Source organism: Candoia aspera, chromosome 14, assembly GCF_035149785.1.
Source record: "Candoia aspera isolate rCanAsp1 chromosome 14, rCanAsp1.hap2, whole genome shotgun sequence".
Classification (NCBI taxonomy): domain Eukaryota; kingdom Metazoa; phylum Chordata; class Lepidosauria; order Squamata; family Boidae; genus Candoia; species Candoia aspera.
This window is the reverse complement of record NC_086166.1, coordinates 5,913,919-5,940,375: the sequence shown is the minus strand read 5'-3', so window position 1 is coordinate 5,940,375 and position 26,457 is coordinate 5,913,919. Positions and strand designations below refer to the sequence as shown.

At 44.7% G+C, this 26,457-nt stretch overlaps 1 protein-coding gene across 1 annotated transcript in view; it reads left to right on the top strand.

Moving 5' to 3' along the window:
* Positions 1–19,373, top strand: part of TRRAP (transformation/transcription domain associated protein) — a 141,852-nt gene extending 122,479 nt beyond the window's left edge. Inside the window, exons 67-72 of the mRNA XM_063314921.1 lie at positions 5,078–5,303; positions 7,074–7,291; positions 12,467–12,651; positions 14,826–15,029; positions 16,663–16,857; positions 18,067–19,373. Coding sequence (XP_063170991.1) covers positions 5,078–5,303; positions 7,074–7,291; positions 12,467–12,651; positions 14,826–15,029; positions 16,663–16,857; positions 18,067–18,351 — 1,313 coding nt within the window. The 3' untranslated portion in view covers positions 18,352–19,373. The remainder of the gene's footprint in view (positions 1–5,077; positions 5,304–7,073; positions 7,292–12,466; positions 12,652–14,825; positions 15,030–16,662; positions 16,858–18,066) is intronic.
* Positions 19,374–26,457: the final 7,084 nt, after the last annotated feature.

The window sequence follows — 26,457 nt, the reverse complement described above, 5'->3', positions numbered from 1 at the left end:
TTTCAGTGGAACCAGGGATCATGTAATTCTTGCCACCTCGTTGCACATCTCATGCTGGATCTGAAGCTCAGTTCCCACCAGTCCACATCCTGCAGACCCCCACTTCATAGACTCCAAGAAAAATCAATGTTACGGGTTCAGTTGAAATATTTTACTATTCCCACCTCACACTTAAAAATAATTCTGTCCTTAATTATTGCATGTATTTGGTCTTTATTTTTCTTTAATGTATTTTCTTTATTTTTCACATTTTCAAATGCTGTAGACAAAGTTTGGGCTTGCCTGAGTTGTTCATTTTGGAAAAAAAAAACTGTTCAGAGAGGCAGATTTTCTTCAACTCCTGAAACAGAAGGCTTGAAACAATCAGGGTGATGAAAGGATTCTCTACTTTTTTAGAATAATAATAATTAAAAACCCCTTTCAAATATCCTTTATAGGTTCAGAATATTTTATTTTTCAATTACGATTAGGCCTGAGTAATTAAGATGAAAGTAGCCATTTTACTCAGCTCAAGATGAGATTGCTTTAATCTGTTAAAAGTTGGGCGCTGAATTAATGTTGAAGGATGGGGAGGAAAACGGCTGCAATTAAATTGGTCAATGGGCTTACGGTTTGGAGTTGTGGGATTTAATTCATTTTGCGGAAAATAAAAATTTTGATTGATGTGCAGCAAGAATAGCATTGGTGCCACTGGACCGATGGCAATTTAATCACCATACTCTTCCACAGCTGATCAAGATTTTCTGGGTTTATAATCTCTTTTCTCGCAGTTGCAGTCCTGTCCTTGTGTGCGTTGGGCCTTCTCCCAAGCATCCACTTCACAGTCAACAAGCCAGGTTTTGAAGTTAGGACGTGTGCTTGGCTGCTGATTCTGAGTGGTTAGAACGTGTACCTAAGCCAAGGATTTTAGCTCTCCTTAAAGCAGAGAGCAGTGCTGTGCCGGCTGGCGTCTGGTGGGGATTCTTTCGTGGGGATGGATGGTGGCAAGATAGAAATTGGATCTGCCAACACAGTGACCCTTTGGAAGGAAATAAAACCCATGGTTTTGGATGGAGGAACTTCCCAGCTCTCTGCTGCTTGTGGAGAGAGCAAACTGTGGATGCATTTTGGAGGCTGGTCGTGTTCTGTAAGCTTGTTGGACATGAAGAGCATAGTGAGAGTTCAGATGATCATAGCTAAAGAAGTCCTTTCAGGGTTCGCTCTTATTCCTTCGCTGTGGGCTCCATACCAAAGCATCATCTCCTTGTATTGTCTCTGTGCTCTTGAGCGGCAATTGCTCTTTCGTGAATTGAAAAGGGAGTCGCTTTCCAGCCATCTTCGCAATCCAGGCAGTGCAACATCCAGAGCGTACAAGAATGAAAACCAGTGCGGGATAGGTGTGGCATTGCTAGGAAAGCGATGGTCTAAACCAGGCTTTCTCAAGCTTTTGACCCTGGAGGAACCCTTGAAACATTTTTCAGGCCTCGGGGAAGGAACCCCTGCCCGTTCCGGCTCAAAGAGAGGCCGGAAGTCACAAAATTATTCTATTCGTTGCATGGGTAGGCCTGTAGATAGGCATTAGCAGAGTTCTTAAACTGAAAACAAAGAACGAAACTCACCTCTTTCATGTGGAGTTGCTGAATTTGAAATAATTCTTTTAATAAATCGTGCTCTCCCAGGGAACCCCTAGTGGCCTCTCGCGGAACCCGAGGGTGCCACGGAACCCTGGTGGAGACACCCTGGTCTAAACTAGCGTCTTCCATCCTAACTTCCACGGAAGATAGCATCATTAAGGAGTGAGCGGCATATACCTTGGTGAGATGAAATAAAAGGTCACCAGAAGGTGAAAGGTTCTCCTTCTGTGGCAAACTCAGGAGTGGTGCTGAACCGCAGCAAATTGTCAGTTATGGATGACTTCTCATTTCATCCCTTGTGGCCCATTTGGATTTCCTGTAACCCAATATCATAGGCCTTCTGTGCTGACGAACTTACTCTTTAAGCTTCGAGCTGTGATTTATGCTTCCTTCGACCTTCTCCAACCCAGCATCGTTTCAGATGTTCTGAGCTTCATTTCCCATCTTCCCCAACCACTTGGGGATGGTTGGATTTAGGCTTCCCTGCTGTTTCACTGCTGTCCCAAATAATTGGCTTTCCTTTTTCCTTCTGGTGAAAGACTCTTAATCCACCTGTCAGTTATTCAGTGTTTCGGAAGAATGTTCAGAGCTAAGTCCAAAATGTACTTTTCTTCAACAACATTGTCATGTTTTTGTTCAATCTGAAGCGCTTAAACCACTGCAGGTAATAAAGAGTTGGATTGTATTTCGGACTGATGCCAAAAGAGATTTCATTTCTAACCTCATTAAGCTACTGGCAGAACAGGCGACTGTGGCCTGTGCCGCTCACATTGCTGGTAATTCTTTACCTCTTTGAAAGTCTGGATTTAGTTAGACAAGCTCAGTGTGAAGCCTTTCTGGCATGAACAAAGACGGCTAATTAATTGCGTGCTCCCTTGTCACTCTCGTCTGGTCCCACAAAGCAAAACAGGAACAAGAAAGAAGGAAGAAGCGAATCTAAAATAGGTATTTTCAGCAAACTAGAGCGATTCCTATGGTGCAAAGGATGACTCACTTTTTAAAAAAAATTAACACTGCTGATTTTTTTTTTTAACTTCACCTATTTGCATACCGTTAGCAAGAATGTTGTACTTTCCTGTTTGGTGGCATATTCTCCAGTTGCTCACTAGAGGGTAGACTTGGAATTAGAGTTGGGTTTTTCGAACATTCCCGATCGGCCCAAGAGCTGCTGGAAAAGATTTGGGGCATTTTTGTTTTTTAAAAAACATGTTCTGTACAATAAATCTATTGTGAGATTAATATGAATCATCCATCTCTTTCTTAACGGGCATCCCACAAAATGTTTTGATCATTGGCGGGTCGGTAGACCTGTTGCCCTAGGCACAAGTGTGTTGGGTGTTACAATGTATTATCTACCAGCTTGAGAATCCTTCTGTTGAAAGCAAGGGCATAAATCTAAACGAGTAAATAGATTGCCTCCACACAAAATCCACCAGAGATGCAGCATCCTCACCTGTCTCAGGTACGCCTCGTGTTAAACGAGGAGGCTGTTGACAGAGATGAGTTGAGGCTGCATAGAAACGGCAGATGCCCTCTTTTTTTCCCCCCCTCTGGCAAAAATGATTGGGTTATTTTGATGTATGTGTTGTACTTCCAAGCTGGGTTGAAAAATTTGGGTTTGAGTTGGCAGCCTTTTTCAACCTTCACTGCCCTCTGGGCATGCTGGGCTGGCTGTGGATGATGGAGGAGATTGTCAAGCACATTTAGAGGGCATTGCATTGGGAAACACTGTGTATGTATATCATTCGGCAGTTCTGAAGGCTAGGAAGGGCTGTGGAGAATTTATTGAAAACCTGCTGATAGCATGTCTAAGTCCCCCTGCCCGTTTACCTAAAGGGATTAAAAATATTGGTATTTGAGAACAGGTAACTTTAGCCATTGACAGCTGCTCACCAAATCTTTTTAAACTCTTGTTATTGAGTAATATTAAGAAAGGCTGTAGAGGGACTATTCCAGACAGAAGACACTATACATTTATTAAATATAAATGTATCTTTAATGAATGCTATCTTTACAGTCCCCCTTTGGGCCTTTTTCATAGGGGGGCCCTGAATGTGAAGATTTCCCTTTGGGTTAATGTGGAGCTTAACAAATCACAGCCCCCAGTTTTGTTACTTAAACACAGCAGTCTGATTTAGATCAAAACTACTTGAAGGATATTGAAGCCTGCCTTTTCCCACCCTCAGATTCCTCTTTCAATTCGATTTCAGACAACATTCCCGAAGTGGATAACAGTAAAGCAACTAATAATACAGAATTGCATATTATTAAATATGAGTACATTAAAACTAGATATATGGGGACAAATGTAATATAACATGCAAGACGCAGCATGAAAAATAATATTAGGGGGGAAAAATCAGATTAAAACTATCCAGCGTCATTGCCCATGAATGGCTGTTTAGGAACAGTGTATGAAAAGGCCAGATCAAAGCAGAAGAATTACATGCTGTCAAAAATATTTGAGGGCAGATTTTGGCAAGGTATTCCCAGTGCCACCACCAACCTGTCAATTTCCATTTTCCTTCCAAGAATTTGGAAGTGTTAACTGTGATGGATAGTTTTTTTTAAAAATTGTTTTGTAAACTGGCATGAGTCTGTACTGATTTGGCAGTATATAAGTTGAATGAATTGAATGAATGAATGAATGAATGAATGAGATGTGATTTCCTCTAAACAACTCTGAATCTTTGGGCATATTTGCATAAGAAATAAGTTCAGAATATATTTCTGCAGAGCAGTATGACCTATGCGAGTTTTTCTACAAACAAAATTGCCTTTGATTTACTGCATGTCTAGTTAACCTTTTGAAAGTTGATATGGGAGGGAACTATCCAGCCATTTTTATGCAGTTAACTATAGCACAGAATGAAATATTTACAGTTTCTTTTAAAAAATGTGAGGGTACCCCAGCCACAAACAGCATCCCCAGAACGTCAAAAGAATTGACAAATCAACCATATTTCATACATAATCTCTTTCGACTCTGTGTAAGTTGGAACAGTTCAGCTGAAGTCACTGTTGCTTATCTATTTTAAACATCGACTTATAGGATAAAATGCTGCAAAATCTTAAGACTTGATTGACTTGATTGACTTGATTGGATATGATTTATATCCTCTTTTCTGTCTGGCGAGCACTCAGGGCAGTAAACAAAAAAAAAGAATGTAAAGAGGGAAAATACAGATTAAGAACAATAAAATAAATACGAAGATCTTGTAACCATTGAAAACTTGGCAAAAGAGATGTGTCTTCACAGATCTCCTACACATCTGAAGATGTGCAATGTTCTTTTCTTGTTTTCTTCTGCTTTTCATTGTGACATCCTTTTAAACTGCTGGAAAGGAGGGGAGAAGGAGATAAAATTCTGGAGATGAAGCTTCTGATTCTGCATCACAGGTATCTTAATACTTCTCATTCCAGTTTCTAACAGCAGATATTTTCTGTGCCCCTCTCTCTGACAGATTTTGACTTCAGCGTGCCGGGCTCCATGAAACTCCACAATCTCATTTCTAAGCTGAAGAAGTGGATCAAAATCCTCGAGGCCAAAACCAAGCAGCTGCCCAAATTTTTTCTCATTGAGGAAAAGTGCCGTTTCCTCAGCAACTTCTCTGCCCAAACTGCCGAGGTGGAAATTCCTGGGGAGTTCCTCATGCCAAAGCCGACGCACTACTATATCAAAATTGCAAGGTAAAGGAGAAGGCTGGTAAAATGGAGACTTGGTTGTAGTGTTGCTCCTGGATACCGTTGTCCAAGCTTTCTTTTCTTCACTGATTCATTGGAAATCTTTTCAGGTCATGGCTTTAAGAGCAAGGTGCTTTTAATAGTAGAGGGTATATGTAGCTCAGGGTTGAATGGTGAGGTTCCTGGGGTTATATATATTTTTGAAATGGAATGTACATAGGGTTTATCTCTATGGATCTGTTGATGGCTGATTGGTCAGAATGCTAAGCTTCCAGGAATTCTCTAGCATTTTTGGATGTGGCTTGGTCTAGACCAGTGTTTCTCAAGCTGGGTGACTTTAAGATGGGTGGACTTCAACTCCCAGAATTCCCCAGCCAGCAGGGCTGGCTAGGGAATTCTGGGAGTTGGTCCACCCATCTTAAAGTCACCCAGCTTGAGAAACACTGGTCTAGAATGTCAGCATTCACCCACTTGAAATTGAGGGTGAATTTGTCTCTGTGTTGACAGATTAAGGAACAGACACATAGCAATGTTTTGGTTCCTTAACCTTTCAACACATAGGCAAATCCACCCTCCTTTCAACCACGATTTCACACGCTCCCTTGGAGCCAGCACCCAGGAAAGCAGGGAACAGCACCAGATTAAACCATCATGGAAGAAGCAATATCTTAATCAAGGAAGAAACCACACCCCAAACCAAGATTGGCAAGGCAAGCTACTCCATCTAAACAGCCATAAACTCCACTCTCCCACGCAGTGATGACGTTCCCTAGGCTGGTGACGAAAGGTCCAAGCTTAGAGAACACCCAGAAGATGCTTTCGCAAAAGAAATAAAGCATTAATAAGGCCATTGATAAAACCAAAGCGTTTTCTTTGCCTCCCCTCTCCCCCAAGCCTTTGGAGGCCATATTCTGCATTGGGAGATGTTTTTATATTCTGTTCCAAGGCAGCCCTACGTAGAATGCATGATACTACTATCTAGTTGTTGTTCTTGGAATTAGCTGAATATATCCAACAATTGGATTTGTCAGGCCACTGGGTGACAGGAGCAGGTTTTTTTTTCCATTCAACCATTTGGGGGCTGGAAGTGTTGAGCTCTTTAAATCAGTGATTTAGCAGTGGTTGAACGGGTACAGACTCCCTAGCATAAATGGGAGTTAAAATTCTGATTAGACCCAACTTGTAGAAATTATTACCAGATAACATCAGCCCTCCTCTGAGTATATAGGCCAGTCTTTTTCCAACCTGGTGCAGGCTTCAAAGCAGACTGGGACTCATGGAGTCTGTAGTCCAACCCATCTGGAGGATGCCGCAGTTCAGGAAGGCTGGTGCTTAGGACATAACACCCACTTAGGGGCTGTGTGCTCTCGGGCTTAGAAAACTGTCTGATTGTGCTCAGTAACTTGCTTCTTCCTCCCTGTGTGCGTGTGTGTGTTTAAAAAGAAGTTTTGTCATTCAGTTTGGGGGGACAAAAGCATGTATGTATCTGCGGAAGCTTTTCACAGAAAACACTCATCTCAGTTGAGCCACATAATAGAAGAACGTAGTTGCTTAAAAGGTTGTATCGTTACAAAAATTCATAATGCCGGTGTTAGTCTAGCAGTGTAATGTGCTTCCTATTGTTAGCTTTTTAAGTAAGGTAATAGAATTCCTCTTTTTAAAAAAAAAAAAATCTGGCTTTCATCTTGAAGGAGAGAAATGAAGCTTTAGACTCTCTGGAAGCTCAGCTGCTTTTTATCTTTTTTTTTTGCCCCCGCCTCTCTTTTTTCTTGATAGATTTATGCCCAGAGTGGAGATAGTACAGAAACATAACACGGCAGCCCGAAGACTCTATATCCGAGGCCATAATGGAAAGATTTATCCATATCTTGTAATGAATGACGCTTGCTTGACCGAGTCGCGTAGAGAGGAGCGAGTGTTGCAGCTTCTCCGCCTCCTGAACCCTTGTTTAGAAAAGAGAAAAGAAACCACAAAGAGGCACCTTTTCTTCACTGGTGAGTTTGACAAAGACCAAGTGGCAGCAAAGGAGCTTTAACCTTAAGTGGGGGGTGGGTGGGAGACTGTAGTTGTGGCTGAACTATGAGGAGGACGGTTCAGAATTGGATGGAGTTCAGAGCAGGGTGACCAAGATAGTGAAGGGTCTGGAAACCACTCCCTGTGAGGGATTGTTAAAGAATTTGAGGTGTTTGGGCTACCAAATGGATGAACGAAAGGAGAAATGATAGCTGTCTTCAAAGGGTTGTTACACAGAGAATGGATGTACTCTCTGTTGCCCCAGGGGGAAGGACCAGAACCAGTGGATTAGAACTAGGAAGTAGGTTGAGGTTAGACATCTGGAGGAACTACCGGATGGTACAAGCTGAGTCAACCAGGGGAACACGTGAAATGGTGAGTTCTCCTTCGTTGGAGGTCTTCAGACAGAGGCTGGGTAGTCATCTTTCAGAGGTGTATCCTGCACTGAGCAGGGAGTTGGACTTGATGACTAGGTGGGCCCTTCCAACTCTTGATTCCTAGTAGCCTGAGGAATGCTGGGAATAGTAGTTCAATAACTTACAGAGAGCTTCAGGTCTCCACTGCTGTTCCGTAAATTCATTGCTTCCAAGGATCTTGAGGAAGAGATCCTCCGCTTACAAACATGTCTCAGATTTCATACAGTGCCCTGGAGACAGACAGCTGGCTGTCCTGGAGTCCGTTTCCAAAACTCAACACAACATAAGCAGATATCACAAATCTGTTTGTACCCTTGCCACGTCCCCAATTAAGAAATAAACAAGGCTGAAAATGTCCCTTTTTTCTCTGGTGGGGCTTTGGGGCCCCAGAAGAGCACCATAGGAGGGTTGGGTGTTATCCACCATTGACTTAAGGGATTGTTCCATCACATTATGAAAGTGGACAACTGAGATCTGCAGAGTAAACTTTTCCAAGGGTATTGATGCATGTGGAAAATGGTTTTGTGCTCTGCACCTGATTCCATTCGGCCTGCATTTGTTCTTTCTTCGTAAATAATAGCTTGCCTTGCCAGCCTTGATTGGGATGTGGTTTCTTCTTTGATTAGGATGGTTTAGCTGCTCCTGTTTCCTGTTTATCTGAGTGCTACCTAGATAAGCACAAAACAATCCGCAAAACTTCATTTTCCCATGCACTGATGATGTTCCCTAACTTTTGGTGATGCAGGAAAACAACCAAGCTCAGTAAACATCTAGAATTAGTATTGAGACATGGTCTTAACGTAAGCTGGCAAAAAATCTGGTAGCACCTTTTCCAACCAACAAATTCTATTAAAAGGCACCAGGTCTTGTGAGCTACAGATTGCATCATTAAATGCACAGAAGAGCTCAACTGGTCATCAGTTTGAACTACATCAGTCTAGCCCGGTGTTTCTCAACCTTGGCAACTTCAGGCTGTGTGAACTTCAACTCCCAGAATTCCCCTGCTGGCTGGGGAATTCTGGGAGTTGAAGTCCACCCAGCTTGAAGTTGCCAAGGTTGAGAAACACCGGGCTAGCCCCTCCGTGCGTCTGATGAAGTAACCTGCAGCTCACAAAAGCTTTTGCCTTTTCGTCCAATGTGTTAGTCCTAATCAGAGTCCTGATTATTTTGCCACCATGGACTAACAGGGCTGTCCTCTTACAGTAACTCAAGTTGGGTGGTTTTTATTCTTTCCAGCCCAGCAGATGGGATGGGCACCAGTATCAAATCACCAGTAAAGTCAGTGTTGGCAAAATAATGTAATACCAGCAAGGTTAATTCATATTGCTCTGGTAAAATTCTTTTCGGTTACAATGTGTGTGCCTCATTTCTGCTTCTCAGTTGTATTTGATTACAGCATTCAGCAAAACCTTTTGGTTCTGGAGGATTTTTTTGTTTTTTAAGTCCCATGAGCTCACTGATGGCAGACTAAATTTAGCGGCACGTCACACAACAATTCTCTGCATATAACGAAAGAAAAACACACAAACGCCAAGAATATGTTTGGAAAGTAAATACTTCAATCAGAGTCATTTTTAAGAACCCATTTGGGATCGGGCGTGTTGTTACCTAATGCCTGTTTTCTCCCTTTTTCTTTTCTGCCCCCCCCCCCCATTTGTGACAGGTCTTACTTATTTGTGACGAAGTACAATTTAGGCTGTTCTAGGTTATCCAGTGCTGGCCAACTGTCCTGATGTAGCTTTTCTAAGCCTGTCTTTAAAGAAACAGCTATCTGGCGGGGTCCTTAAATAGGGACGAAGGCTGTGAAGGCTGAGCTGATCTCCTCCCCCAGTTCATGGAGGGAGGCACCGCCACCAGCTCACCGATGGTCAGAAAGCAAAGAGCTTAATCTGTAGCAGGATTAGGAAATTTTGCTCTGTTTGCTGCTGGAGGTTCCTCGGAACTCTTATTAGAAGTGGCGGTATCTCCGTTTCAGTGTGATTGAACTTGGCTGCTTCATTGGCCATGCTTCAGCGACATGGCTGAGACAGCTGTTCTCCTGGGAGCAGGCTCATCCTTATCCACCGGCAGAGCAGAATTTCGAACAACCTTGTCACCCAGGAAGTGTCCATCGTCCATGTCGTCCCTGCTGTAATCAGCATCATGGTGGACAGAGCAAGATGGAGGGCCTTGCTGGTCTTAGTTTCTTTCTGCCTCCTGTTCCGCAAATAGGAGACAACTGAGAAATCCTGTTAGTGTAAAGCAGCCCTTCTCAACCTTCTGACCCTGCAGGAACCCTTGAAATATTTTTCAGGCCTTGGGGAAGGAACCCCTGCACACTTAGGCTCAAAGGTAGGCCAGAGGCTACAAAATTATTATATCTGTTTCATGGGTAGTCCTGTAGATATGCACTAACAGTCTTCTTAAACTAAAAATAAGAGTGAAACTTACCTCCTTCATGTGACGTTGCCCGAATTTGAAATAGTTTTTTAAATAAATCATGATCTCCCAGGGAATGCCTAGTGACCTCTTGCAGAACCTGAGGGTGCCACAGAACCCTGACTGAGAAACCCTGGTGTAAAGAATCTGGTCATCTCAGCTTCTCTATAATGGTCGATCAAATACTATTGCTTTTATTTAGACGGGCTGGTTTCCCAGCCTTTTGCTCCGTCTCCCTCAACCTCCACCCACTGTTTGCTTCAGCCCAGCCCACCATGTGCTCCCTGCTCCTCAAAAGGTTACCTTGGAGGCAGTCCAGCCCTTGACAATAGGAAGGCTGCCCACCCACCCATCACAAAACATGCCCGTGCACATTGTGTCTTCATGCTCCCCCCTTTTCTCTCCTGCAGAAGAGGGTGTGCCCGGTTTAAGATTACTGCTGTTGTCTGTCATTGTTGTAAGGGTTCCAGTGGAACGTTGGAAAAGCTTTAAAATCTGCTGACCGGCTACGAGGGAAATTGTTTTTACAGTGTTTGCAGATGATCAATCAACTCAATATTGTAGCTGTGATTTTGGGGGTGGAAAAACGTTACATGCGTTTGCCTGAAAAATCCATTGTCCATCCTGCTCGTGCATTTGCTCAACTCAGAGGTGAGGATATGGGATAGGCTGCCTTGTGCTGCCCAAATCTTACGCTGCTGGAAAGAAATCAGAAATATTAGATCTGAGGGTGTTCAAAACGGTTTCAAGCACTAAATGGCCGTTTTGAGTGTTTCAGACTCAAAACAAAACAAGGGCTTCTCTTGAGTTTTGTTAGGAGGAGATAAGGACATGCTTGTTTTGGGCTGACCTCATGCAGAGCTTGGCTCAGTGAACAGCGCGCGTTGACAAGGCTAGGCAGTCTGAAGTCAAAACTGGTGGGGCAGAAGATACCAGAGAGGAAGCAGAACCAAAGTTGGATTGCCTGCTTAGTGCCGTGTTCCTCAACCTTGACAACTTTAAGATGTGTGGACTTCATGCTGGCTGGGGACTTCTGGGAGTTGAAGTCCACACACCTTAAAGTCGCCTAGGTTGAGAAACACTGGTTTAATGCAAAGCAACACTGAGCACAAGAAGAAAACGAATTTGGACAGCTGAAGGTCAAGCTTGAGGTGAAGGAACTGTCTAAGGTGAGTATGTAGGTTGAGTCCTGGCAACTGGATTTCTTTCTTTTTGGTAGAAACGTTTCGCTGCTTGTCCAAGCAGCTTCTTCAGTCTGGGCAAAGGTCGGTGAGGGGACCCCATATATGTCTTCCAGGGTGGCTGCATTGTCCCTGCACCTGAGTGGCTGTCGATTGTGCCACGGAGGTGTGAATTGTCCTTGGGATGTCTTATCCCTAGATCCTTTGTTCACCCCCAGGTGGATCGTTAGGAGTGGCCTTCCTGATGGACTTAATCTTCCTGGGGACTGATGAAACAGCAGCATGAAAAATGGGGGACAAGTTGTGTCTGAGGCCTCCGCCTCTGTTGAGGGAAGGATTTTCCACTTTGGCATGGATTTAACGATCCACCTGGGGGTGAACAAAGGATCTAGGGGTAAGACATCCCAAGGACAATCCACACCTCCGTGGCACAATCGACAGCCACTCAGGTGCAGGGACAATGCAGCCACCCTGGAAGTCATATATGGGGTCCCCTCACCGACCTTTGCCCAGACTGAAGAAGCTGCTTGGACAAGCAGCGAAACATTTCTACCAAAAAGGAAGAAATCCAGTTGCCATGGCTCAACCTACAGACGATTCCACCCGGGTGACTGAGAATCTTCACCAACATATGTCTAAGGTGAGGGTGAACTACTAGCAACAGGTTCACAGATAGGTCTTAGCAAGGGGAAATTCCAGCAAGGTCTCAGAGAAGATGCATATCTATCCCTTCGGTTCCACCCTCAGGGTAAAGCGAGGGTATCTCAGCTTCACTTGCAGAATCCTCAGAGCTGGAATGTGAAGGCAAAGGAATGCCTTCTGGCCTCATTAAGGAAAACTGGTGAGGTTTGGGGAGCCCTGAGGCTGCTAAATGCTCATGGTTGGGCATTTGCGTGGGGCCTTGCAGCATCTCCTGTGGTCTGAGTCGATGAGAAGCTGTGACCGTAACTTACGAGAAAGGGCATATTGAGATTAGAAGAGAGATTACAGAGGCCTCTGGAGGGATTTGAAGATGAAAGGATATGAGCTCTTGCAGTGAAAGAAGGATAAAGTTTCGGACTTGCTGGCTGTGGTTCTTCCAGCCGTTTTCCATGAAATGAATTAGTCCTTTTGTTTTTCTCCTCTCACCCCCTTTTTCCAGTTCCCCGAGTTGTGGCTGTCTCTCCCCAGATGCGCCTGGTAGAAGACAACCCCTCTTCTCTCTCCCTGGTGGAGATCTACAAGCAGCGCTGCGCCAAGAAGGGCATTGAGCATGACAGCCCAATTTCTCGCTACTATGACCGGCTGGCGACCGTCCAGGCACGAGGAACCCAGGCCAGTCACCAGGTATGGCACCAGCGACTGATGACTCAGGATGGACTTTCTTCCCAAAGTCCACTTCTGTCCCCTCTTTGCTTTCGCACCAGAAGATCTTCGGAGCCCCTGCATCGCACTGAAGTCATGGTGGAGCTCCGAAAACAGAAGCCCCTCAAACGAAAACGGAAGGCTGTCATTACCTAATAGAAATGAGATTATGAGAAAAGCAGATGTTATGTAGGATGGAAAGTTTTGTGGGGTGGCATTTAATGTTCTTTGGGACACTTCAAGTTTACATTTGGAGAACATGGCTGAACTATTCAACTGCTCCCCCATGGGAAACCTCCCAGGTGCTGCAAAGGTGGTTGAGAGGTTCTCCATTGTAAAAAACAAAGGCCTTTTTGAGAAACAAAAATTTTGAAAAAGATACAGGTGGTCCTCAACTTACGACCACAGTTGGGACTGGAATTTCCATTGTATGTTATTTCGGTCATAAGTCGAGTCACCACATGACCAGACCCGATTTTACGACCATTTCTATGGTGGCCGTTAAGCAAATCACAGGTCATTAAGTGAATCACCACAGTCGTTAAGCAAATCCAGCTTCCCCAATGGGCATTTTTTTGCCGGAAAATGGCAAAGAACATCGCAAAACAGGATCATGTGACTGCAGATGCTGCAACTGGCCGTAAATGTGAGCTGGTTGCCAAGTGCCCAAAATGCGATCATGTGACTGCGGGGGGTGGGGGGGTGCGACGTTTTGCGACGCTTGGAAGTGCTTTACAGGCTGTAAAGCTCCCATTCCGAGGCTGTGGTAACTTTGTTAAATGAACAATCATAAGTCAAGGACTACCTTGCAATGGCCTGATTGATTTAGCATGACTGCAGAGTGAATATTGGGAGATTTACTCATATATCCCGTCCCCTTTTTATTTCTCTTCCACTCTTCTTGGACATCAGGGAGGGGGGTGAAAAGCAAAATGGACAGAGAGATGGAATTTGTAAATTTTTTTTATGAGGGCCTTCTAGAACTTTGCCTCTACCCAAGCAGCAGGAAGAGATGGTGTTAATTTTTTGCCTCTGTTTCTGGGAAAACGTTGTTTTGAGCCGGAATGAACCCCCTTTAACCTGCTGTTGACCGGTTGTATGTGTTTTTACAACCTTCCTATTCTGCCCATGACCCTAAGTGATGCTCATGTGTGAACATGGGGTTGCTAAAGTCACCCACTGCTGTTACGTTGATGTGTCCCCATGCTTCAGAGTACCTTTCTGGAACTGAATTTGAAGCATTGTGCAACTATAATAAACGATAATACCAAGCAACTGGGTTAACTGTGCTGATGTACCCCAGAAAGCGCTGTCCGCTTAGTGTTGTTCACTCAAGAGATTGGCCTGTGATGAGTCCTTTCCCGTTGGCATTTAAACTGCTCTCCCACATCTTCCCCTTAATTTCCTTACTCTGACTAAAGCACAGTTTGACTCTTTCTGAGATGGAATAAGGAAGACTTAATCTTCCATTATCATCCTAAGTCATCCATTTCTGATAGGAAATAGTTAGCTTCAAAGGTTTAAAATTTATAGGTAGACCTAAGGTTGTCCTTGACCCATTTCTAATTGGTGAAATTCCAGGTGCGCTCGATCTTGAAAGTTCACCTGCTGATAAACAAGCTTTCATTCTTGGCCCAGCCTAAAAATTGAGTGACTTGGAACATCTGTCTCCTTTTCCTTTCAAGGCACTTGCCTTCGGCTCGCAGGAATTTTGTCTCCCTGAATAATTTAATTTGAGCAAGTGCACTGATTGTGCTTTCCGAGCAGACAGGAGCAGCCCCCCTCTTTATTTCTAGCTCCAATTAATTAAGCCAGTCCATGCTGTAGTAATTCATTATGGGTGACTTACCGATATTTACACGTGACGCCCAACTTGCCTGCAGAACATATGGGAGCAAAAAACCCTTAAAGATCTGAGGCTGATCCAAGCCCTTTATAGACCAAGTGAACAGTAAGATTTGACCCCCCCGAAGTGATAGGGAAGAAGAATATAAGAAGATATATCTCAGGTTTCCTCAATTTGGTGCTCTCCAGCTGGTTAAACTGCAAGATCCAAATTCCCTGCTATCATAGGAGAAATAATTCCAAGATCCTCCCCGCAGCGCCCAGCCATGTAACCAACTCACCTCCTGATCATCCCACCCTTTCCTTTTCAGGTCCTCCGGGATATTCTGAAAGAAGTTCAGGGCAACATGGTGCCACGCAGCATGCTGAAGGAGTGGGCCCTGCACACGTTCCCCAATGCTACCGACTACTGGACGTTCCGGAAGATGTTCACGATCCAGTTGGCGTTGATCGGTTTTGCGGAATTTGTCTTCCATTTGAACCGGCTGAACCCTGAGATGCTGCAGATTGCTCAGGTAGGTGTTGAAAGCTGGTTGGCCTCAGGGACCTCGTCTGTGCTCCTAATGGCATAGATTAGGCTTAAGGTGCCAAGGGAACTTTATTTGTGTTCAGTTTTAAATCTGTATTCCCTCGGTCCTCATCCAGAGTTCTAAAGTGATTATGTGCCATCAAGGTGGTATCACCTCTTAGTGACCACATGGGTAGATTTTCTCTCCAGCCTGGTCCTTCTGGTGTTCCACACTCACGTGACCCATATGCAGCCGGCCCTGTGTTTCCCCTGTGCCTAAAGGTACACAAATGCACACTCACAACAGGAGAGGGGAGCTGAAACACACACTCACACATGCAGGCGACACAGGCGGTGACCCCGTTTAGACTCTGGGGAGAAATTGCACGCACCCATTCGCACAGACGCAACACGTCAGTTCATCATGGAGAAGAAAACTCAGATGTCTTCTCCGGCCACTGCAGGTGAAGGGGTTGGGAAGAACGCCGAAGGCTTGCTCTTCGTCCTTTCCCTGCCTTGTCCTTCATGCCAAAGATGCTGAGTTTGCTGAAATTTTAATGGACCCCCTCCTTCTTTTGGAGCCCACCCCTCCAGTTCTAAACCCCTCCTTTCCAGTTGCATTGTCAGGGAGAACATTGAGAGTTTCTGTACTGAGAACAGCAGAAACGAGCAATTTTCCCCTGTGCCTGACCCATCCAGCAGCACAACAAAAGAACCCATTATTCAGGATTGATACCTTGCTGAGAAAGTTTATACCTGTCATCTTTATACGCCTGTTAATAGAGGGGAGCGTTCAAAGCTGAATTTCTTGTTAACCTCTCTCTGGGCTGATACTGCCTGAGCGGGTTTGATTCTGCATGAATGTCAACCTTGTATATTAGAAAAATCGAATAGGAGGGGGGCCCTTTTTTTGATCTTCATCTCTAGGGCACATGGCAAGGGCCACGCTACCAAAAAACAGTTGAGGGGGATTGTTAAAATCTAAACCTAATGTCATTAAAATTGCATTAATTAAGTACAATGAATATGATGCCTCCCACTTACATAATACACTCTCTCTTTCCATCACATTACCAATTACTGTTTGGGGGAAATGTCTGGAAGCCTCTGAGGACCACCCTGAAGATGTTGGAGGGCCACATGTGGCCCTGGGGTCCCAGGCTGTGCATTACAGGTAGTCCTCAACTTACGACTGTTTGTTTAGCGACGGTCCGAAGTTACGACAGCCTCGGAATGGGTGCTTTATGGCCTGTAAAGCACTTCCGAGCATCGCAAAATGTCGCACCACCCCCCTGTGGCCACATGATCGCATTTTGGGCGCTTGGCAACCGGCATTTATGACCAGTTGCAGGGTCCCGCAGTCATGCAATCATGTTTTGTGACTTTTTTGCCATTTTCCAGCAAAAAATGCCCATTGGGGAAGCTGGATTCGCTTAATGACCGTCATAAAAATGGTTGTAAAATTGGGTCTGGTCACATGGTGACTTGACTTATGACTGCAACAACTTACGCTGGGAATTCCGGCCCCGATTGTGATCGTAAGTCAAGGACTACCTGTATTATTTTGGAGTAATTTTTCTTCCTGCCCGCTTCCTATCATTCCTTACAACACTGTGCTTGTGTTTCATTAAAAAAATTAGGATACGGGCAAATTAAATGTGGCCTATTTCCGCTTCGACATCAACGATGCCACTGGGGATCTGGACGCCAACCGTCCTGTCCCGTTCCGGCTCACCCCAAACATTTCTGAGTTCCTCACCACCATCGGGGTCTCCGGCCCACTCACCGCATCCATGATTGCCGTGGCTCGCTGTTTCGCTCAGCCAAACTTCAAGGTAAGCGTGTTGGGGCTGCCTCGGGGCTGGGTCAGTGCAGAGACGGGCAGCCGGTCCCTCCCTCGGCCACTAGAAATCCATCTGCAAAGTGCTGGCACGCTTCAGTGCTCTTTCACACCCATTTTCCGGTCAATTAGAGAACCATTGCACTTCCCCTTGTACAACCAGGCAGCCTGTATGGAGCCATCTTGGCTCTGACTGGGGGGGAAGAATTGCTGCTGTTCGGAGGGCAGTTCCATCCTCGGCTTGGCCCTTCGGGATGAAATTAATTTGCCCAGCCGTCGCATTCTTCTAGCCACACCGGTTTTTGCAAGGCTGCGAAGCGGGGTGGAAATGGCATCGTTGAGTTTAGGGTAATTCCCCCCCCCCATCTAACACTGCAACTTGAAATTGGTCTCGGGAGCTTGTTAGCAGAACAGGGAGTGAAATCTCTCCTGTGACTGCGATGGAGCTGACCTCGTCGCAGGAGGCCCTTTGCTAAAGGAAGTGGGCGTATTCCTTTCAAAATGCTCAAAGGACGAAGCAGCTCACAGAGCAGCTGTTTCTTCAGATTCATCCTGCAGTTGGACCGAATCCTCCGCAAAGCTTTAAAGCACCACCCTCCCCACCCCCCGAAAAGAGAATCGGATTAAAACATTTTACCACCTCGAGTGATTCGGAGGTATCAAACGTCTCCCGTGGCCCAGAAGGTGAATCCAGACCCTCTCTTGTTGGGCGGGCGGTATAGGAAGATGAGAAATGAATGAATGAACTTGTTGACATAAATCAGGGTTTCTCCACCAGGGTTCCGTGGCACCCTCGGGTTCCACGAGAGGCCACTAGGGGTTCCTTGGGAGATCACAATTTATTTAAAAAATTATTTCAAATTCGGGCAACTTCACGTGAAAGAGGCAAGTTTCGTTCTTTATTTCCAGTTTAAGAACACTGTGAATGCATCTAGACAGGCCTACCCATGAAACGAATATAAGAATTTTGTAACTTCTGGCCTGTTTTTGAGCCTGAATGGGCAGGGGTTCCCCAAGGCCTGGAAAATATTTCAAGGGTTCCTCCAGGGTCCAAAAGTTGAGAAAGGCTGACATAAAGAGTTTAAAAAAAACACCCGGAAGAAGGCCTAAAGCACCAGGGAGTATTTCCAGGGCAGTCCAAAACTCGCCATCCCTCTGATCGGTCTTTTGAGTTGAATCCACTCGTCTTTTCCCTACCTTCTAGGTTGACGGCATCCTAAAAACAGTGCTGCGCGATGAAACCATTGCTTGGCACAAGAAGACCCAGGAGGACACGTCCTCTCCTCTCTCGGCAGCCGGGCAGCCCGAGAACATGGACAGCCAACAGCTGGTTTCCCTGGTCCAGAAAGCCGTGACGGCCATCATGACGCGGCTCCATAACTTGGCTCAGTTTGAAGGTGGGGAGAGCAAAGTCAACACTCTGGTTGCGGCAGCTAATAGCTTAGACAACCTCTGTCGCATGGACCCAGCCTGGCATCCATGGCTGTAGGTGTCACGAAGACTTGGATAACGGCAAAGCCAGTTGGGACAGGCTTTGATGAGACAGGAAGAGAACCTTCACCCCCATCATGGATGGCTTCTTCACCCATCCCGGCCCTGATGTTTGCAGCATGATTGTGTTTCCAGAAACTGTTCTGTTTTCAGACTCTCAAAATTGCTTTTCCCTTCCTCGTTGTGCTGGCATCACTCCATTCTGGGGGATCATGAAAAGGGTGAGATTCAAACTTTGCACGTAGAACCATCTTGTTTTATGTGGTGAGCAAGAAGAGTGAAGGCGTTAGTGAGAGCATTGAGACTTGCATAGGAATACTGGTCAACCTTTTTTTTAAAGAAGTGCTTTGAAGAATTATCCCCTACGTTGTGGCTCTTGGTGTGCAAAGTTTTTTTTGCAAGGTTTTTCTTTTCTTTTTTTAATCGCTTACTTTCGGGTTGAAACAAAGACTGCTGAAAGGTCATTTTAATCCAATCAAAAAAAGTACGCGAATGTGTGGAATTGTACAGCAATTTTGTAAGAAAGATGTACAGGAAATCACTCTTGTTTTTATTGGTGGTGTTACTGTTTTGTTTGCTGGTTGGTTAAAAAAAATGATCAAGTTGTGCTAATTTTTTTTTTTCCCTGCAGAGCATTATATAGTGAAAGTGGACTCATTTCTGAATTCTGGGTTGGTAAATCCCTTATGCCTAAGAGGAACATTATAAAACAGAAATTGTCATCCGTTAAAATAAGTATTTGGAGGTAACCTATTCACATCAAATCCAAAAGCTCTTGAAAACCCGGTGATCTTGTTTTGTTTTGTTTTGAGCTCTGACACATTTAAATGTATTATCATTAGGTAACTTCCTGAGGAACTGTTTTTTAGTTTTAGCCGTGTAATTTAAAAGAAGAGAGAGAGAAATTGCTTTAATGGGTCCATGTTAGCGTTTTTTATGAACCATGCAATATTGAGAATGTTCTAGTTCAAATTTGTATGGAGTGAACTTTTTTCAGAATAAATATTTTCTAAAATGCCAGGACTGGCGCTTATTTACTTGAAGGTGGTCTTTTAAATGGCAATAAAAAGTGATGTATGAGGGGCACACTCATTCCCAAAAAAGGAGGGTGCTTTTAAAACAGAGATTTTTCCCATCCTTTTTAGGATGCATAAAGAGCAGATACAAGATTGCTTCAATATTCAAACATTCTAAGAACATGGCTCTTTAAATCTGGCCATTTTTGTTGCTTTGAACACCGAATGTTGTATGATCACCCCCCCCATTCATGCTAGTTACTTTGTCCTCATATGTCCCTTCTCAGAGGACTCCAATTCCCATATTCCTTGGGATTCCAGTTCCCAGATTTCTCATCCAGCCCCCATCTCCTTAGTGAGAACGTTGGGGGATCCACATTCTCCCAGCGAACCATGGCTGCAGCAGAAGAGATTCGCATCTTTGCAAAGGCCAGCTTTGCTGCTGAAGACAGAGAAGGTGGGAGCAAAAAAGTCCTTTATATTCTGGAGGGGGACCACGTTTTTGAAGCCCGCAGACCAACCGAAAGACTAAAAATCTGCGGAGACCTGCAGAGATCATGCCTGAGAATGGATGCTGGTGGTTTTTCTCCCTAATGCCCTAATCCAGTGTTTTTCAACCTTGGCAACTTCCAGATGTGTGGACTTCAATTCCCAGAATTCCCCAGCCAGCCTTGCAAGGCTGGCTGGGGAATTCTGGGAATTGAAGTCCACACATCTGGAAGTTGCCAAGGTTGAGAAACACTGCCCTAATCAATCAGTGCCCTAATCCAGGAAGTACCAAGGAGAAAATAACTCTTTTTATTAATAAGCCTTTCCCATCCCTCCCCATATTCTTTTTTAAGCAGGTGAATTCTGAATAAGCTCATCTCCAAAACGGTTGATTTCCATTTTCTTCCTGCATCTTTTGAAGAGAGTGTTATCACGACTTTTGGGGGTCAGAGGGTGGGTGGACTGCTGTCCAATTTCCTCAGTTGGCTTGGCTCCAGCTGTTTTTATTTAGAACGGAGAGAGGCAGCCTTTTTATTCGTGCCTTTGTTTAGTTGGGGAATGCAGTTTGCTGTGGGGGAAGGCGAGCCAACTCTGGAGCCAGTGGGGGCAGAAAACAGAGAAAATTACATTCCCCCGTTTCCTGGAAGAGCAGGTGGCTGACGCAGCAAACGGAGGCCTGCTAAAACGCTGTGCGCTGTTCCGGCTGGTAAAGCATTTGTGCCTTTTTAATGTTGCTAATTGTGTTTTTGCTCTCGCTGTCTTGCTCCCAAGTGAAATTGTGTAGGGCTGGCTAAGCGTTTCAAGTCATCTGGGTCTAGGACCTTACTCCCCCACAACGCCCCCATTGTAATTGGGCTGTTCAGTGGGTTTAAAAAAAGAGAGATTAGATGGTTGAAGATGACTCAGGGTGTCTAGCAAAAGAAATACCTGCTTGTGGGTAACAGTGGCAGGAAACTGGCTGTTTTAGCTAGATGCCAAAAAATAGCATAGCAGCCTAATTCTCTATATACTGATGGATACAGCATTGAGTCCAAGCAGAGGTGGTCCTCGACTTACAACCATTCGTTTAGCGACCACTCAAAGTTATGACGGCGCTGAAAAAAGTAACAGCCGGTCCTCGCACTTACAACCTTTGCAGTGTCCCCGTGGTCATGTGATCAAAATTCAGGCACCTGGCAACCAGCATGTTGGTTGGATTTATGACATCATGTATTTATGGTGGTTGCAGTGTCCCGGGGTCATGTGATTGCCATTTGCGACCTTCCAAGCTGGCTTCTGACAAAGTCAATGGGGGGAAGCCGGATTTGCTTAATGATTGTGGTGATTCACTGAACGGCCGTAACAAAAAAGGTCGTAAAATCGGGCGTGACTCACTTAACCGCCTTGCTTAGTGACAGACGTTCCACTCCCAATTGTGGTCGTAAGTCGAGGACTACCTGTATTTTGCTGCTGAATGTACACTGGAGGGAGGAATCTAGGTGTCTATAAACAGCAAGGTACTATGACCACCTCTCTCTGGGTTCTGTCAGGTTCCCTCTCCTACTTAACTTTATAGCATGTTAAAGATTATTCTACTAATTAAAACAAATAATGGGAGTTAGCCTGCTGCAAAGCATCAGCCCCTAGCCCAGAAGATATTCTCTGGACCTATCACAGAATCCATAGATGCTGTTCAGAAACAAAAATGGTAGGTGGTGGGATCTTTAGAAAATGGTGTTTGCTTGAATAAAAGAAAAAGTGAACATGCCGGTTGAGAGCATCTGGATGGGTGTGCACTCGCCAACCCTTCATGGTAGGCTAGGTCGGGAAACTCCCCACAAGAGTGCTGCAACTCTACTCTATTGATGAAGGTGACAGTAACAGCATCTTGAAAGCCTGAGTGTTTTCCCTTCCCTTGTTCTTATACCAAAGAGAGTCAAGGTGAGGCTGTCTTGAGTTGACTCATGCTTTCTTCCTTTCTCGGGCTTAATTCATGTTTTGCTAGCCACCACATTCCTTCACCAAGGTCATCTCTCTGGTTCTCTACGGCAGGGGGTTTGAAGGAGAGGGAGAGTCAAGGGACAGCCAGAAGCAGCCGTGCCAGCTGGCCTTCTGAGCTGTGGGTGTTTAGAATCATCCACATCTGCCTTTGGTTACAAGGTGGACCATGGAGTGCAAGAAGAACCAATTGGTCCAACCAACTAGCCCAAGAACCAAATGAAGGCCAATTGCTCCCTTAAGGCAAGGAGGCCCTCATACACTTTGGGTGTGCAATGCAGACAGATGATAGACTAGAAAGAATGGTTATGTTTGGCAAGGTGGAGGGAAGTAGAAGAAAACCAGTGACACAGGACATTCTGAATATGGCTACCAGTCTCAAAGATTAATGTTTACTATGCTGGCAGTGGAAACAACAGTATGGTTAACAGAAAGATTAGCCTGGAACCTGCCCTCCTTTTACTTGCATCTGTTGTATTTTGGTTTTAGCAATCATTCGACTTAAGATACAGGAGGACAGATTTTGGTCTGGGGTGCTGAAGTGTCTGAGCAATGACCATGGCATTATCAACCTAAAAAATGGGGGTCCTTCCTTTCTCAAGTCTTCAAGCAGAGGCTGGACTGCTTTTGTGGAGTCTTGATAACTTTGGAGGACCTGCCTCAAGAAAGAGATTGGACTTGATGACGGTCAGCGCTTCAGGGGGAACCAGATCAGGAAAGGGAGTCCATAAGATGACTAGAACTATATTTTATTGAGTCGGGCTAACAGAATCTTGCAGGATTCTCCACCTGACTGCATTTCCCCTCCCCTCCCCTCCCCTCCCCTCCCCTCCCTCTTCTACCCCAGGGAATCAGGAAGGAGCCAGCCTGAGTCTTTTCTTAACACTTTCCCTTGGGCATGTTTTGTGACCATCTGTGAATCGTTCCTCCAAGGTCATCTCCATGGCTCCCTACCCCAGCTCTGTGTGGCTGCCTCTGCCTTGCTTCTACACATCTGACCCATCAGGCTCAAATGAGAAGCCCTGGATCAAATTTGCTTTTTGCACGAAGTTCCTTGTTAGAATTCCCTCCAGAGCCATCCAGTATGCAGTCTGTTCTTCAGAGCAGCTGCCAAGGAAACCAGCCCGTTGGCTTCAGTGAGGAAGGGTCATGGGGCTGGCATTTATTATTTTTAAAGGTGACATTTGCTTCATAGAAGTGATGCAACAATCAAGCCATGCTTGATGGCCATTTTCCTTGGGGAGATAGGGGTATTTATCCAAGGCTGCTGTCAGAATCCCACCCTCATCAATCAAAGTTTGCCCTCTTTGGGCCCTCAATCAGTGCTGACTTCATAGATTTTCTTAAGAAAAGCTTCCAATCTCTTATCTGAGGAAGAACAGAGGCCCTTGGTGGCTTTTGACTTCTAAGCACATTAATTCTTGTCTCCCTGCACTGCCTGGTGATAGAAGACTTGGACATTAATGGATCAAATCCTCTCATTCAGCAAGATCCTTTGATCTGTGCCCATTGCTGCATTGGGCACTTTGGAACTGGATGAAATGGTATGTGGGAATGACCTTGGGAGACAGGAGCAAGAGCTGCAGACTAGACAACAGACAGATAAGAGGCAGCTGAGCCCGCAGAAGGAATGGGGGCATGGGAAGCGTCTTAGAAGGGACGCTCCCAAGTTTCTTGGACTGTAAAGGTGAGGGGGGGAGAGATGTCCTTTCAGGTTTGCAAGATTCTGTTAATGTAAACTTACAATAAAGTTAGAGCTAGTACTCCAGGGTGTGCTTCTCGTCTGGACTACCTTGAAGGGCTAACATCAATCTTGCAAGTCTGAAAGGACATCGCTCCCCCCCTCACCTTTACAGTCCAAGAAACTTGGGAGCGTCCCTTCTGAGACATTTTCCATGTCCCCATTCCTTCTGCGGGCTCAGCTGCCTCTTATCTGTCTGTTGTCTAGCCTGCAGCTCTTGCTCCTGTCTCCCAAGGTCATTCTCACAGACCGCTACACTGGGTCAAGAGCACACCAAAAGCTCTGATGTATGGCTTGATGTCTCGCCACAGCAGGATTTTAGTGGAGGTCTGCCAGTGCCATGCAAGTTGCAAGCTTTCTTCTACAGCTGAGCAAAAAAATGCTCTCTCACCCACTTCCTTGAGAAAAACCCAGCAATTATTCTATAAAACAGAGCTGGAAGTTGATAGATGTATTTTTAAAGTAATATAAACTGTGTAGGTGGCAGTAGGGTTCCCCCCCTTCCTTTCCAGGTAATTTCATTGTTCTTTATTATATCATCTTTAATGCAATCAATTCTTTTTCATATAACAATAATAGGTAAAAACAGAAGGTTGCCAATCATGCTGAAATGAAACCGTGACTTCATTCTGTTCGCACAACACATTTAACCAGGTCGGTAAAAACCTTGTGGTTATATCAGCACAACAGGCTAAGCTAGGATTTTTGCAGTTAACCCATTTGGTTTATTTATGTTTGGATATATTGTGTGATCCCAGAAAAAGGAATAAGTCAATAACCCGTCTGAAGGCTCCCCGATCCCTATGCAGAGATTGTATTCCTGAATTTCAACGTATTAAGCTGCAAAATAAATGTTTATTGTCCAATTCCAGCAGTCAAACAAGTTGCAAAATTTGGATGCCAACCAAAGAGAGAACTTGGGGGGGGGGGAGCTGTGTAGTCTATTGGTTGCCCATTGCTATCCTACCTTCTGGAGCTTGTACAAGCAAAATCATGCATTCAAAAATAACAACATAGTTATTTTGACAAAACTCCCTCCAGGAAGAACAGTTGCTTGAATTGAGTTCATTTTCCCTCCAGACTGTTAGCTGTTGTTAGAGGAACTCCAGGAAGAACCAAAATCCAGTTTTGGGTCCGTGAGACATAAAGATCTGCCTTAGAATTTTACCACCCAGTAAAGAAACATCAGCAGGTAATCAGTTGTCCACAACACATCTCACGCCATTTAATTTACAACTCCCAACTTAGAAAACTTCCACCACACTCAAAGAGCAAACTTGGTTGCCTTAGCTTCTTGCTGTGAGTACTGGACAACTTCAGGATCTCTGATCTTCCCATTCATCACAGCAGACAGAGCTCAGCCAGAGTGGTGGCACCTGTCAATACGAAGGCTTCCTATTTTGGGAAAGAACAGAAAACCATCAATTTCAGGAAACAATTCCCTTTCCCTTTAAAGGCACTGCTCTCTGATGCAGGTCCCAGAGAGCCAAAATGGGGGCATGATTTCCAGTCGTTCTACATCAGTTGAACTGGCATGGCTGTTTCAGCTGCAACTTATTTCTGATTTTCAACACAGGTGTTGGGAAGCTGTTTGGTTCTGGTGGAGGCTGACTTGGGTGATGAGCTACAGAACTGCCGGAAGTGGTCATCTTAGCAAATCAACATCCTACTTTGGATTGACTCCACCCATCACTGAGTATAAATAAGCCCAATGGTCCAGGCAGATCTCCTTTAAACCACAAGGAGTGTGTTCCTGAATGGTTCTTCGCTCCTGGTTGTTGGTGTGCCTTCTGATTGTGGTCTTTGCTTTGCTTCTTAACTCTGCATCCTGGAGTTTTCTCTGTCCTGATGACTGATTCTTTGCAAGGCATCCTGGTTCATTTCTGACAGCTGCCTGGCAACTCCATTTCTGGAAGAAGATCTTGAAGGTATTTGCATTACTCAAAGGTGGAATGTTGCATTTTGTGATTCTGGGGGGCTTAACATGCATATACTGATGATCTATACTGGACTGAATCTTAACATGCAAAAAAAAAAAACCTGTTCAGAGATGATCAGAAGGATACATTTCTGGGTGGGAAGATTTCTCCCCTCTCACACTCTTAAATGTCTCTGAACAATTTAGATTTCCACATTTGTCCCTTTTTCTGCATCATGGCGGACCCCGAATGGCTGCTTGTTTTGCCATTCTACATTAACTGTACAGTATGTTTGATCCCAGCCTACCAGAGATCAGAACAGATGCTGTGTAATCACCATCACTGAGGATAAAAAAAATGATGATGCTGTAAATGAATAAGCAAACTTTGGCTTCTTTAAAAAAATGATAGGTTGAAACATGGCAGTAAGGGGATGCTCCATAATGAGAGGAGAATCCTAATAGTTCTAGGGAGGACTTTCAGTGGGTAGGGTATTAAGACAAATTCTTGCTGCTTCTGTTGAGGTAGATATCTATAATCAGACTCTTTGCACTTCCCTTGTGTTGGCTATGAAAACTATAAAGACTTTGAATTCACTTGCATGAAGTTTTGCCTACCTTTAAGTGGAAGTCATTAATTCTCTGTTATAACAGTGAATTTTTGGTTACTGCAAAGTGCTATTTTTCAGGTGTCACTAACACAATCTGCTGAATTCCTATATCTTGAAACTGTATCTTCCCATTTTTCCTGTTCATCTACCAAGAATCCCCCTTGGATTGTTCTTCACAGTCCTGCTTCTCACAAACACAATTATATAAGCCACAACTAGCTGGCTTCACTCAACACATTTAGCCAGAAGCCAAGAAGTCATAAGCCAAATTTTTTATTCATTATTCAAATTTCTATCACCGCCCATCTTCCCCAAACGGGGGGACTCTGGGCAGTTACCAAAATAGTAAGGC